Source organism: Leopardus geoffroyi, chromosome D1 (assembly GCF_018350155.1).
Source record: "Leopardus geoffroyi isolate Oge1 chromosome D1, O.geoffroyi_Oge1_pat1.0, whole genome shotgun sequence".
Lineage (NCBI taxonomy): Eukaryota > Metazoa > Chordata > Mammalia > Carnivora > Felidae > Leopardus > Leopardus geoffroyi.
This window is the reverse complement of record NC_059329.1, coordinates 115425606-115437833: the sequence shown is the minus strand read 5'-3', so window position 1 is coordinate 115437833 and position 12228 is coordinate 115425606. Positions and strand designations below refer to the sequence as shown.

Sequence of the window (12228 nt, the reverse complement as noted above, 5' to 3'; positions counted from 1 at the left end):
AGCTTGGGGGTCACTGGACCCGGGAGAAAGATGCCAGTCTCCCGATCTGGGTCTGCCTGCCTTCCTCCATCACTGAGCCCATCAGCACGCTTCTGGTGGCCAGGCCGCCCCACACGTGATGTGGGGCTACAGGCCACCTTTCAGCTTTTGGACCACAGCCCCAGCATCACACAGAAGGACCATCGGCAGGTCCCCCAGAGCTCCCTCTTCAAAGCTCCCTGCAGCCAACACGCTGAGGCAAGGGCTTGCCCAGGGCAGTCCTCAGCCAAAGCCACAGTGACCCCGAAGTGTAGGGCTGGGGCGGCCTGGGTGGTGGGCCCCACACTCACTGAAGCTTCTCCAAGTGGCACTGGGGGTCCAGGAGTCCTTTGCAGAGCAGCTGCAGGCCCGCGTCCCCCAGCGGGTTGTCGCTGAGCTGCAGCTCTCGCAGGGTAGGCAGGGAGCGCAGCGCGTCGGGCAGGACCTCGCAGCCAGTGTTCGTCAGGCAGCAGTTCCGGAGGCTGGAGCACACCCAGCCAGCCATCAGCAGGGTCCCCGCCGGCCAGGCCATGGCCCCCAGGGAAAGTGCCCCTCTGTCCTCAGGAGCCGGGGTGAAGCAGACACAGCACCAGCACCTCTCCCCGCCCCCTCGCCCGGGAGAGCCCTGGGCCTGGCCTTGCAAGAGGGCCGCCGCCTCCTCTGGGGTCTCCAGGCAAAGGAATAGAGGGCAGGAGGGGATGCACCTCAGGGCCTAGAGGACACCGGGTCGCGAGCCCAGGAACAGGAGGCAGGGCCGTGGCGTGAGCAGACCCCACAGGAGGACAGGGGCCCGAGACAAGGCGGGAGGAGCCCCCACGCTCCCGGACCTGCTGCTGTCTCCTGCCCCCCCTTCCCCAGGCTGACCCAGTAGGTCCACACCTGAGCTCGGGGTGGGGCAAGCACCTGGGCCGTGTGGACCACACAGGCTCACCTGAGCTTCTGGATCCTGCAGCTGGGGCTCTGCAGGCCCTGGAGCACCAGCCGCACCCCGGCATCGTGCAGCTCATTCGTGCAAAGGCTCAGCTCGGTCAGCGAGGGGTTGGCCTGGAGGGCAGAGCAGATGTCCTTGCACCGCACCTCCGTGAGGCCACAGTCGTCCAACCTGTGGACGGGAGCGTACGGGTCACCTCGCGAAGCTTCCGCCGAAGACACCAGCACGTACACAGGTGACGTCTGGGCCCCCACACCCTCCACGCCGCACTGCGGGGGCACAGTCGGCACGTGAGAGCTCTCGTCTGCCTCCCGGGAGACACCAGACCGGCCCCAGGCGGCAGCTCTGAGAAGTGCCACGGAAAGGGCACGGCACCTCGGAGGGGCCAGCCAACCGGAGGGGCTCGCCAGGACGGGCACGAACGGCAGGGGCCACCCCGACCAGTGAGGACTGAATGCTGGTGGGAGGAAAACCAGCTGTCGCTCACAGGAGAATGACAGCTGATAAATGTGAACGGAATGAGGGATTAAAAATCCCCATTAGACAAAGGCCCAGTAATAACTGTTCTGGCAAGATCCACCGGCGGATGACAAAACCAGGAGGCAAAAGTCTGAGCAGAAGCAGGAGGTCAGCAGTCTCTGCGTATCTCACCCAAGATGTTTACCAATTACAAAGAGGAAACAGGAACTCTGTAGTGGGGACAGCCGGCAGACGCCGCCCTCACAGGTGGTCACGGTGACCAGAGGTGACCGTTGGCTGCCATGGCGGTCGGTAGGATACAACATACCCCGCAGACACAACAGCATTTCTGCATGTTCTCGTGAAAAACTTGTGACTCAGCCCTGACGGGAAGTCAGAAAGACTTCCCAGAGCCTGGGCAGGCTCAAGAGTCGGGTGGCCGGGCACGAGGCGGGACCACGTAAAATGTGCGCTGTGCATGGGGAGCCCCGCCCACGGTGGTGCTGGGGAAGGCGGCCGGCCGGGGGGGGGGGGGGGGGGGGGGAGGGCCCGCCTGCCGCCTCCGCGTGCACCTACCTGACCACCTGGTACTGCTGGATCAGAGGCAGGAGCTCCGTCCACCGGGCGTCACTCAGCTGCTGACACTGAATGTCGAGATTCATGGTTCGAGGCGAGGTGTCTTCTAGACAGAAGGTGGACGGAGAACACTGTAGCCAGACTCCCTCACCGCCTGAGGGGCCAGGGACCCCGCAGAGGGAAGAAAAGCCCTAATAGGACCCCCAAGTGGGGGCTGATGCTTCAGAAGCCACGGCCCCTGCCTTGGCCAGTGAGCACCAGCTCTGTTTCCTTTCTTTGGCACCCTTGTACACCACAGCCTCCAGGAGCAAGATCGGGGGTGGGCGGCGGGGACGCTGCACCTGCTGGGCTCCCCTGACAAAGGCCACCGCAGAGCTCGGGGACGATGCCGTGGGGCCTCACCTCTCAGCCTCCCACGCTCAGCCTTTATGGGCCCCTCCTGCCCAGCGGGGCCAGGACCTGTGCTGGCCATAGGCCGCCCCTGCTTCTCACTTGCCTGGGTGACGCCACAGCTTAAGGACCCCAGCGGGTGGAGTGCGGGGACCAGCGATCCGTGCGGTGCCATGGACGCTCTGCCTGCCAGCTCAGCCAGCTTCTCCCCTCTTAGAACCAGAGGGCTGCACTGCTGGGCAGGCAGTGCCACAGCCCCACCTGGCCAGAGAACCCCCCCCCCCCTGGCATTCCAGGACCCTGGGCCTGAGCTGCCTGTGCTCAGCTAACGGTTCTCCGAGGGGTATCAGCTCCAGATGCCCCGGAAAGGGCTGAGTAGGTGGGGGGTGGGACCCCAGGCCCACTGGCCCGCACTCTGGGTGGTGCACTCGTGGGTGGTCACTCTGGTGCCCATGTCCACAGTCCCTTTCTGGGGGCTGAAGACTCCAGACAGGCCGGGGCACCTCCTGAGCCCCACCCTGGGTCAACCCAGGGCCACGGAGAAATCAGGCCATCAGGCAGGACTTTGGCAAAGCAGTCTGGCACGGGAGCAGCTCACCAGGGACAGCACAGAGCCTGAGGAAACGATTAACTGCCTGCTGATGCCGGAGCTTTAGGGGAGCAATGACTGTGGCTGGGGGGCCGCTGGCAGGCGAGAGCAAGGGCATCCTGCTGGGGTGGAGGCAGGGAAGGGAGCTGGGTTTCACTCAAATGCAACAGAAAGCCCAGGAAGGACCCACACCTGGAAACAATGAATTCCTGCCGCCTTCCAGAAAGGTCAGGACAAACAGGATGACTCAACCCCATGCGAGGCTCCTGGTGCCACGACACCCCAACTTCCTGCAAAAACTGCCTCACTCGTGTCCCTGGCCGAAGGCAGGAGTCCCCCTCCCAACCCCGGCAGGTTCAGGGCCAAAGTCCCTGGGAGGCGCGGACCAGGTAAAGGCTCCCGCCAACCAGCAGGCTAGGTTTACGTGTGCACGTCCTGGCGGATGAGCCCGCGGAGCAAGCTGGCTCCCACAACCGTCCAAAGGAGGAACCCAGAGCTCGCCCAGCCCGCTGCCCAGGCCGCGTGAGCAAACCGGCTCCGCCCCCGCGGGTCCCAGGGTGTGGTCAGTAAACCCTGAATCCAGAATCCTTAGTCATCACGGGAGAAAGGGAGTGGGAGGCGGGGCTTCAGAGGGACCCTCTCTCCGAATCCTGTCTGACATCCAGGGCCTGGGCTCTCCCGAGGTGATCTGCAGTGCAGAACAAGGAAACCCGAAGCGAGCAGCTGAGTTCCTCCCCCACCCCCCCCCCGCCCCCAACACCCTCCCAGGGCTTGACCAGACCCTGGGAGAACCCCTTGGTTGGGCTGTGGCGCTAGGAGGACACTTCTTAACCTCTGTGGGGCCACGGATCCCTTTGAGAACCCCAGGAAAACCTGTAACGCCCGCAAAGACGTCGTATCTCCCTGCTTCGCCCGGAATCAGGACCCCCACCAGCTCGGCTGCTCCCTAGGGTCCCAAGAGGGCACTTAGTGCTTTCGCGCGTGACAAATGGCCGCTGCGCAGGGCCGTGCCCGGAGGACAGGAGCCGGAGGGTTGCGTCCCCGGCCTGAGCCCACCCGAACCGGACCGGAAGGCTGGAGCGCGTCCCAGGCCCACTGAGCCCCAAGCCCGGCGGCCCCGCACCGCGCGGTTACCTGCGCGAGGCGCGGGGGGCGCCCAGGGGTGCGCCGGGGTCCGCACGAGGCCTCCCAGAGCCGCGGCCGCCGCCCTCCCCGCACGCCGGAGGCCGCGCATGTGTCCGGGGCCCGCGCGGGATTGCTCTGCGGGGCGGCGGCCTCTCGGGGCTCGCGCGCGGGGGCCCCACGGAGGGTCCGGACGCGGGTCGCCCCAGCCCCCGCCCCCAGCCCGCCCCCGGCCCGCTCGACGCGCAGCTCACCTCGGGCCGAGCCGCTGCTTCCGCGGGGGCTTGGGGCGTGGTCCGGGCCCTGTCCTGGGGGTGGGGCCACGTCCTGGGCCGCAGCCCGAGCGGCGCGACTCACCCGCGCGCCGCCACCCAGCCACCCCGCCTCGTCTCCCGGGGCACCCTAGCCCCAGACGGGGGCCCGCCCTCCATCCCTCGCGGGCAGCGTTTCTAGGCGAGAGCCGTTTTGGGAGCGGGTGCTCCGCAGGCAAAACCTAACTCGGGCACTCGCATTACAAAGAAAGGGAGGCCCGACCGTCGGGGCTTCTCTACGGCACCCCGACTCTGCCCGTGAGAACCATCACTGACGGGGAAAGGTCTCCAGGAGGACCTTGTTAAGGTTTTCAAACACGCGGAACAAGTCACACTGTGTTTCAAAAAGCCCGGGGGGCGGCGCTTTTCGCCTTGCTCGCGGCCCTCGTAGGCCACCTCCTGGGGCGCGCGCGCCTGGAGCTCGTGTGTCAGCTCTCCCGCTTGGACGGGCTGCGGTGATCTGTTCAAGGGCGTCCCTCACGGACCTGTACGCTCGTTAGATCGGGGATGATGGGTGCGTTCTCATCACACCGGCATCCGTCACTTCGACCACTGCTTACCGACCACCTACTGAGTGCCAGGCGCTATGGTGGGCGCTCGGGCTGCAGGCCAAGCAGAGCAACGTCTCAGGCCTCATGGAGCTCGCAGTCCAGTGTGAGTAAATTCATAGCATTTAGAATGTGGAAAGTGCAAAGGTGGGGAGGAGGGTGGATGACGCAGGATAAAAGCGAGTCAGGAGTGAGTGCTGGAGGGGCAGGACGGAGGTCACTTCCCCGGTGAGAGCAGGTCTCTTGAGGCTGAGGCCCAGAGGCTGCGGCAGGCCGGAGGGAGATGGGTTGGAGTGTTCAGTTGCACAAACATTGGAGAGTGCCCACTGCAGACCTAGCATGATCTCTGTGGCCACCAGGGGACAGCACAGTATGGGTAGGGGATGAGGGACCTGGGAGGTGGGGAGCCGGTCCTTTGAGGGGAATAAGGCGAAGGGTTATTCAATTTGGCGAGAATATTTGCCTGGGCCAGTCCTTCCTTGGGCAGCTTGCTGGGCACCAACAGACAAGGGGGTCAGGGCCACCACTGTGGGGCACCAGGGGTCCCAAGCGGATTCGCAGAGGTGGGCCAAAGCAGCGCCCCCCACCCCCACCCCCAGAGCAGGTGCAAGTCGTCAGGCTGTCATCAAGCGAAGGCAGCAGAGCGGCTCTCCTCCACCTCGATGCAGGGAGGTGAGAGTGGAGCTGGGAACTGGGTTTCTGAGTTTCTTGCAGAAGCTTCTGAAGGCCGAGGGCGGTTGAGAGTGGAGGGGCCTCTGGGTGCAACAGTGTTCCAGCCAACTTCCGCAGGATTTTGTTTGTTTTCTTCAGGCAAATACCCAGAAATGAAATTAAAGGACATTTGGTATTTTTAACTCTCTGAGGAACCTCCCTACTGTTCTCCAGTTACATCCCCACCCACAGTGCGTGAGTGTTCCCTTTTCCCCACATCCTCACCAATAAATCTTACCCATTCTGACAGGCATGAGGTGGCATCTCGCTGTGGTTTTGATTTGCGTTTCCCTGACGAGTGATGGCGAGTGCTTTTCATGTGTCTGCTGGATAGCTGGTGTCTTCTTAGGAGAAATGTCTGTTCAGGTCGTCTGCTCATTTTTAACCAGATTGTTTTGGGTTTTTTGTTTTTTGGTGTTGCGTTGTAAGAGTTCTTTATGTTTTTTTGGATATTAACCCCTTGTCAGATATATCATTTGCAAATATCTTCTCCCCATCAGTAGTTTGCCTTCTCATTTTGTTGATGGTTTCCTTTGCCATAAAACGATTTTTGTCACAGGAGCGGTATGTGGTCTTTGTAGAAAAACCAGAAGGTACAGATAAGAAAATGAAAAGCCCTAATATGCCGCCTTCCAGACACAAAGGCTCTGACATCTCTGGATATGCTCCTACTTCTCTGAATGCACAACACACGTTTTCTTAATAAAAAACGAGATATTAGTAATGGTAGGCAGGATAATAACCAAAGATGACCATGTCCTGATCCCTACCTTATGTGGCAAAGGGGTCTTTGCAGATGTGACTGAGTTAAAGGTTTTGAGATGGAGAGACTGTCCTGCATTACTTGGATAGGCCCAAGGTAATCATGAGGGTCTGTGTAAGAGGGACGCAAAAGGATAAAAATGAGAGATATGACAATGGAAGCAGAGGTTGGAGTGGCTGTGTTTTGAAGAGGGAAGAAGGCAGCTTCTAGAAGCTGGAAAAGGCCAAGAAGCAGATTCTCCCCTGCAACCCTCTGGAAGGAACCAGGCCGGCGGATAGTTCGATTTGACCCCTAGGGCCCATTTCCCACTTCCAATCTTAAGAGCCGTAAAATAAAAAATCTGCGGCAATGTGTTACAGCAGCAGTAGGAAATGAAAGCATTATGGAGGTGCTGTATTGTTAAGAGTACTTGTGTATACCCTGTATATGCAAACATACAGGTACACTAATCAGTATGTAATACAATCTTTTCATGACCACACTGTGCAACTGAATGTATCCAGTTCGCTCAACCAGTATCTACAGGCTGACACTGACTGTTTTCAGGTTTTTCAGGCTTTGCAGCATATTTTCCTACCTGATTACCTTCCTGGCACACCATCCAAGAGGGTGGCTTGCCTGGTCGTGAGGTCCTTCCAACACACTGCCCACCTGGCGACCTGAAACGCTGCAGAAGTCCACTGGCTTTCCCCACACTCGCAAGTCTCCACACCCGAGTGCCAATGATGCCAGCCCAATAATGCAAAGTGCCTGGACGCCCTTTTTAAATTTCAGCCAATCCTCTGACAACCCCGACCCCTCCGAGGTGCCGTCCCATTTACGTTTTGTCTTCCCCACGTGAGCCTTCCAAACAGCTCTCCCCAGGGTTGTCGGGTGACTTGACACGGGCAGAGTTGCCGGGCGGGGAGCTGGCCAGGCCCAGTATCCTGTGGGGTGACCCGGGCAACTCCCCTCTGCCAGGGCCGTCCTCCTTGGAGGGGCGGTTCTTTGGGGAACAAGGTCCAGGGTTACTCCGGTGAAAATGTCGGCTGAGCCAGTCCCTGCTTGTGTAGCTTGCTGGGCGCCAAAAGACCAGAGATCAAGTCGGACCCCAACACGGAAAGGACAGAACTACCAAGACTCCGACAGCACAAGCGCACACCCATCGCCCCGAGCAGGGACTCCCAGCGTGCCCCGGGAAGTGGGCCGGCGGCAAGGGCGCACGCGCGGAGGGCGCACACGGATGCCCTGACGTCATCGGGACGCGCGGACGCCCGCGGGGCCCCGCCCCGACCCCCAGTCCAGACGGCTCCCCCCACGACCCCGTCCCCGCCCCCAGCACCCCCCGGCTCCAGCACCCAGCCCCCCAGTGTCGCTTCAATAGCGCACGTCTCTCCCGGGCAGCATGGCCGCAGCAGGGCCCGGCGCGAATCCACAGTCGACCCAAGGCCGGCGCTGGTAAGAGCTGACCCCGGGCGCGGACCCTTGCAGTGACTGACCTCCAGACGACGGACTGGGAGGCGGCCCACTTCCGACGGTGGGGGGGCCTGGCCGGGGCGCCGCGTAGCTGCCGCGTCGGGACCGATGGTGGGGCGGGGTCTAGGCGGAGGGGCGGGACGTAGGCCGTAGGGGGCCGGGCCTAGACGGCCTCACTAGTGCCGGCGGGGCGGGGCTTCGCGTGGGGCGGGGCCCTGTCGGCGGGGGCGGGGCCTCGCATGAGGCGGGGCCCGGGCAGCTTTTCTCCGAGGCGGAGCACCTGGTCTCCGAGGTCTCACGTGGCTGCAGGGCGGAATAGGTGGTCCCGGCTCGACCCTCACGGCTCCCCGCCCGGGGCAGAAGGCGCGTGCCGTGACGTGTCTCGGACGCCGGGTCCAGGCAGTGACATTAACGTGATGGGGCTGGGGACTCGGTTCGTAGATTGTGTACGGCAGTGCTCTGCGGAGCATCGAGTGCGCGTTAGAGCTGGAGAGTATACACGAGTAGAGAGACAGAAAAGATGATTTTGTAAGGAAAGAGTGTTATTCACAAGGCGACGTTTGTAATCTGTGCGCAGTGTTTCATTTGTCTAACCCTGTCAAGAGCTGTTCTAATTCTGTGCCCCACTCAAGTGCATTCATTCAATAAATGTTTATTATATAACCCCTTGTGCCCGGCTGTGCTGTAGGTGCTGAGGGTTGGACATCGAGCAGACCAGGCAGAAATCCCTGGTGGAGGGGACCGTGGGAGCCGAGGCCCGGCCTGGGAGGGTTCCCTGCGGGACCACGGGTTGATGAGGGGCGTGGCCAGGTGTCCACAGACTGAAACAAGTGGCGCTCAACCGGGGGCATAAAATTGAAAGCTGAGAGTTTTACGGAGGAGGGGAAGAGAGGTCTGGAAGCAGCAGTCAGGAGCAAGGAGGACAGGGACCCGCCCTCCAGGAGAGAAAGCAGCTGTGCTTGACAGGCTGGTAGGGGAAGCCGTCTCTGGCTCCTGGAGCAAAAGGGATGGGAGGGTGCTCAGGAAAAAACTGGCTTTTCTCGAGAACTTACTCCTTAAGCGCCAGAATTTTATTTTAACAGTTTTAATATAAATTGATTATTTAATTATACTACGCACTTTCCTGTTCTACAGACATAGCATACTGACCTTGATGAACTTTTCTAAAATTAGTTTCACCAAACTTTGGAGACCTTCTGTGAGCCAGCACCTCTGCAGGGGCCTGGGAGGAAGGAGGGGTAAGCAAGGCCAAGGCCTGCCACCTGGAGCCACACGTGGGGCAGCAGTGAAGGCCTCAGGGCTCACAGATGCCCCACAGGTATTACAAAGCTGGGTGGATTGGAGGAGGGAGAAGAAATCTGGACAGTTGTTTTTGCCGAAACATGGTGATACTCACGTGATATCTTAAGATTACATGCCGGTGCCAGATGTACCCGTCTTGTCTCTGTTTTAGTTCATTTCTGTGTTTATTGGGAAATAATAGTCTAAGACTGTTGGAATTGGGCCTAAAGTGAGTACATGTCTGAGCGGGGATCAGAAATGTTCTTACAGGAATAGACATCACGAACTTTAGCCCATAAATGTTACGACTTACATTTCGGGTGCTTATCCATGAATGAGTTGTGGACTAGTCCCCATTTCTCAGAATTGACATTTTGGCAGATGAGGTTTGCAAATAAGGGAACTATGTGTCAGAGTTGATCTTTGGCATTTTATTAAACTGCTCCACTGGTCGTCTTCAAAGGAGATGGTCGAGCCCAGGGCCTGGAACCAGCTGACCCGGGTGTGACCTTGCCCTGTGGTGACCACGGGCAGACACCGTGCACCTCTAAGCTTGGTCATTTTCACGTGTGCACTAGTGCCACCAGCTACCTCCCTCCAGGTGGCGCGGGTTCCATGACATAATGCAGGTCAGTGCACACACGCGTGGGCTGTAAACATTGCTTATGCGAGTGTGCAATGCAGAAACAGGGCCCTTTAGCTGGACTCTGGGTGTGAGCGTTCGACTTCATCCCAGGACACCGGACCGGCTCTCCCAGGCCGACTGTGGGAGTGGCTCCCTCGCCTACCACAAGCGTCACATTTTTGGAAAACTGCTAAAATGGTCTACTTTCATTTTATTCTTTTCTGTGCCATAACCTCTTAGATTTGTTTCCTGAAATTCTTGTAAGGATGAAGAAAACTGTTTAAAACAAGGGTTTGGCCCTGTTTGGTCCCCTTTGTGACATCCATGCGGATGTGAGGACTTGGCTGCTGTGAGGACCAGTGAAGCTGAACTCGAAGGTCACCACTGCCCGTGCGTCCCAGACAAACGGGGCCACGTGGGATTCACCGGGACTTAGGTCTTTATTTTTGAACTCACCTGATCCTCCCAGCTAAGTCTTTATCTTCGTTCTTAAACTGAGTTCAGCTGCCGCGGGATCTTTGCCGCACAGAGGCACCCCGGCTGCAGTTTCGTATCGTCCCTCCTGGAGGTGACCACTCTCGTCCGCTTCCAGCGTGCACTGTCTTCTCGATCCAGCCCCAGACAGGCGTCCGATGGACATGAGTTCTCGGCCCCTTGCCACCTGCTCCCACCCTTATGCCTCTGTCCCCACCAGACTGCATGTTTCCTGAAGTAGAAAGCCTTTGGATTCTTCTTGCCACTTCCTCGAGCCCGTTGCAGGGTCCCGACATAGAGGGTCTCAGGAAACAGGAGCGGAGGGGCTGAGGAGGGAGACCCCAGTGTGTGTGTCTGAGAGGCCAGCCCGAAGAGACTGCAGCGCCACCAGCCAAGCAGTCAGACACGCTTAACCAGACGCGTCTTTGGGTGGGGCCCCCGTGGCTTTTCTACTTTCGTAAACACTTTCCGTCAGAAAAATACCTTGCTTATTGAAACACAAGACACGGAAAAGCGCACGCTGGATTTCCCCAGCCTCGCGCCCGGTGAGACAGAAGCCATTCGGAGCGAGGTAGCGGGTGTTCGAGAACTGAGCTGGATCTGCGGCTGCTCCGCGTTCCCGTGTGAGCAGTTACGTAACCGACAGCCTTCGCCTTACGCTCGAGAGGGCCGGCCGGGTTGTGTTCTCCACTTTCCGTAGAGTAGCCTCTGATCTACGGGCTGAGTTCTGTCATTTGGCGGGAGGAAGTTCACGTTGAAGCAGGGGTAGGGGAGCCTTTGCATACCCTGGTCAGCTCCTTGCCCCGAGGGAGAAGATTTGGGCTTTAAGGAGCTGATTTCAGTCCTGTAGCAAGGAAGCAGGCCAGTCACGGGGGGCAGTGCGCGCTTCGAGAGTCCTGCGTTCCGTGCTGGCAGGGTGGTGTGGGCGCAGGAGTGACCTCCTCCTTCCTGCACGTAAACACTACAAGGGTTAGACATTCCTATAGGCCCCCGGGTCGGACCCTGAGCCAGCCTCTGAGAACCGAACAACATTAAAAACAAGAGCCTGCCCACAGGAGCTGGTGGGACAGCTGTGCAGCGGTGGGCACCAAAGGCCTTGGTCAGTTACCGTGGTGAGGCCAGGCAGGCGGCTTCGTCCAGGAGATATTTGATGCCTCCATACCTAACGTGGTACGGAGCAAAGCGTATGCAAAGGCACGGGGGTTTCAAAGAACCTCTCTTCTGATCTCACTCTGCCTGTTTTGGAGATTTATATAAATGGAATTTGGGGTGCCTGGGTGGCTCAGTCAGTTAAGCGTCCGACTTCAGCTCGGGTCATGATCTCACAGTTCGTGGGTTCAGGCCCCACATCAGGCTCTGTGCTGATGGCTCAGAGCCCAGAACCTGGTTTGGATTCTGTGTCTCCCTCTCTGTCTGCCCCTCCCCCACTCACATGCTGTCTCTCTCTCTCTCTCGAAAATAAATACCAAAAAATTAATAAAAATAAATTATATATTGCATGATATCTTTTCTTTGCTGAACAGCTGTGTGAGTAACCGCCATCATTTCGTTGTGAGCGGCAGTGGTCTGTGGTCCACACCGTATTGTTTTCTACTGCGCGGACAAACCACACTCCACCTACCCCTTCCTTCTTGGTGTACGACTCTTTCCAAACCAGTAGGTCTTCGCATTGCTGTGAATGTACGTGCCGTTTGCTGAATGTATGTGAGCGTTTCTGTTGAGTGGGAAGGGACTGTAGTTTCGGTACCGAGGTTGTGGTGGCCTCTCAAAGTTAGTTGGGAAATGTTTCCCCTTTTCTGTCTTTTCAAAGCATTTGTGTAATATTGGTGTTAATTATTCCTTAAATGTTTGATAGAATCTGTTAGTGAATTCTTTTATTTCTTTGTAGGAAGTTTTTACATCGTGGATGCTCTTTCTTTAGTAGTTCTAGAACTACCTAGACTTTTCTGTTTCTTCCTGGGACGGTTTTTGTAAG

The 12228-nt window shown here is 58.7% G+C and overlaps 1 protein-coding gene and 2 long non-coding RNA genes across 16 annotated transcripts in view; 2 read left to right on the top strand and 1 right to left on the bottom strand.

The window, feature by feature from the left end:
* The window catches only part of RNH1 (ribonuclease/angiogenin inhibitor 1), an 11006-nt gene extending 2991 nt beyond the window's left edge, over positions 1–8015 (bottom strand). The window contains exons 1-5 of one of the 14 annotated variants that reach the window (XM_045486497.1): positions 4340–4361; positions 3837–3909; positions 1985–2090; positions 950–1120; positions 330–500 (exon numbers count right to left, since the gene is read on the bottom strand). In XM_045486497.1, the coding sequence (XP_045342453.1) occupies positions 330–500; positions 950–1120; positions 1985–2070 (428 nt within the window). In that variant the 5' untranslated portion in view covers positions 2071–2090; positions 3837–3909; positions 4340–4361. The other 13 variants (XM_045486489.1, XM_045486502.1, XM_045486496.1 and 10 more) reach the window with 13 other exon arrangements.
* Positions 4938–5908, top strand: LOC123602151. The gene is made up of 2 exons (XR_006714392.1): positions 4938–5050; positions 5755–5908. It is a non-coding gene; the product is annotated as an uncharacterized LOC123602151 (long non-coding RNA).
* LOC123602152 overlaps positions 7728–12228 on the top strand; it is a 27784-nt gene continuing 23283 nt past the window's right edge. The window contains exon 1 of the long non-coding RNA XR_006714394.1: positions 7728–7855. This is a non-coding gene — a long non-coding RNA (uncharacterized LOC123602152). The remainder of the gene's footprint in view (positions 7856–12228) is intronic.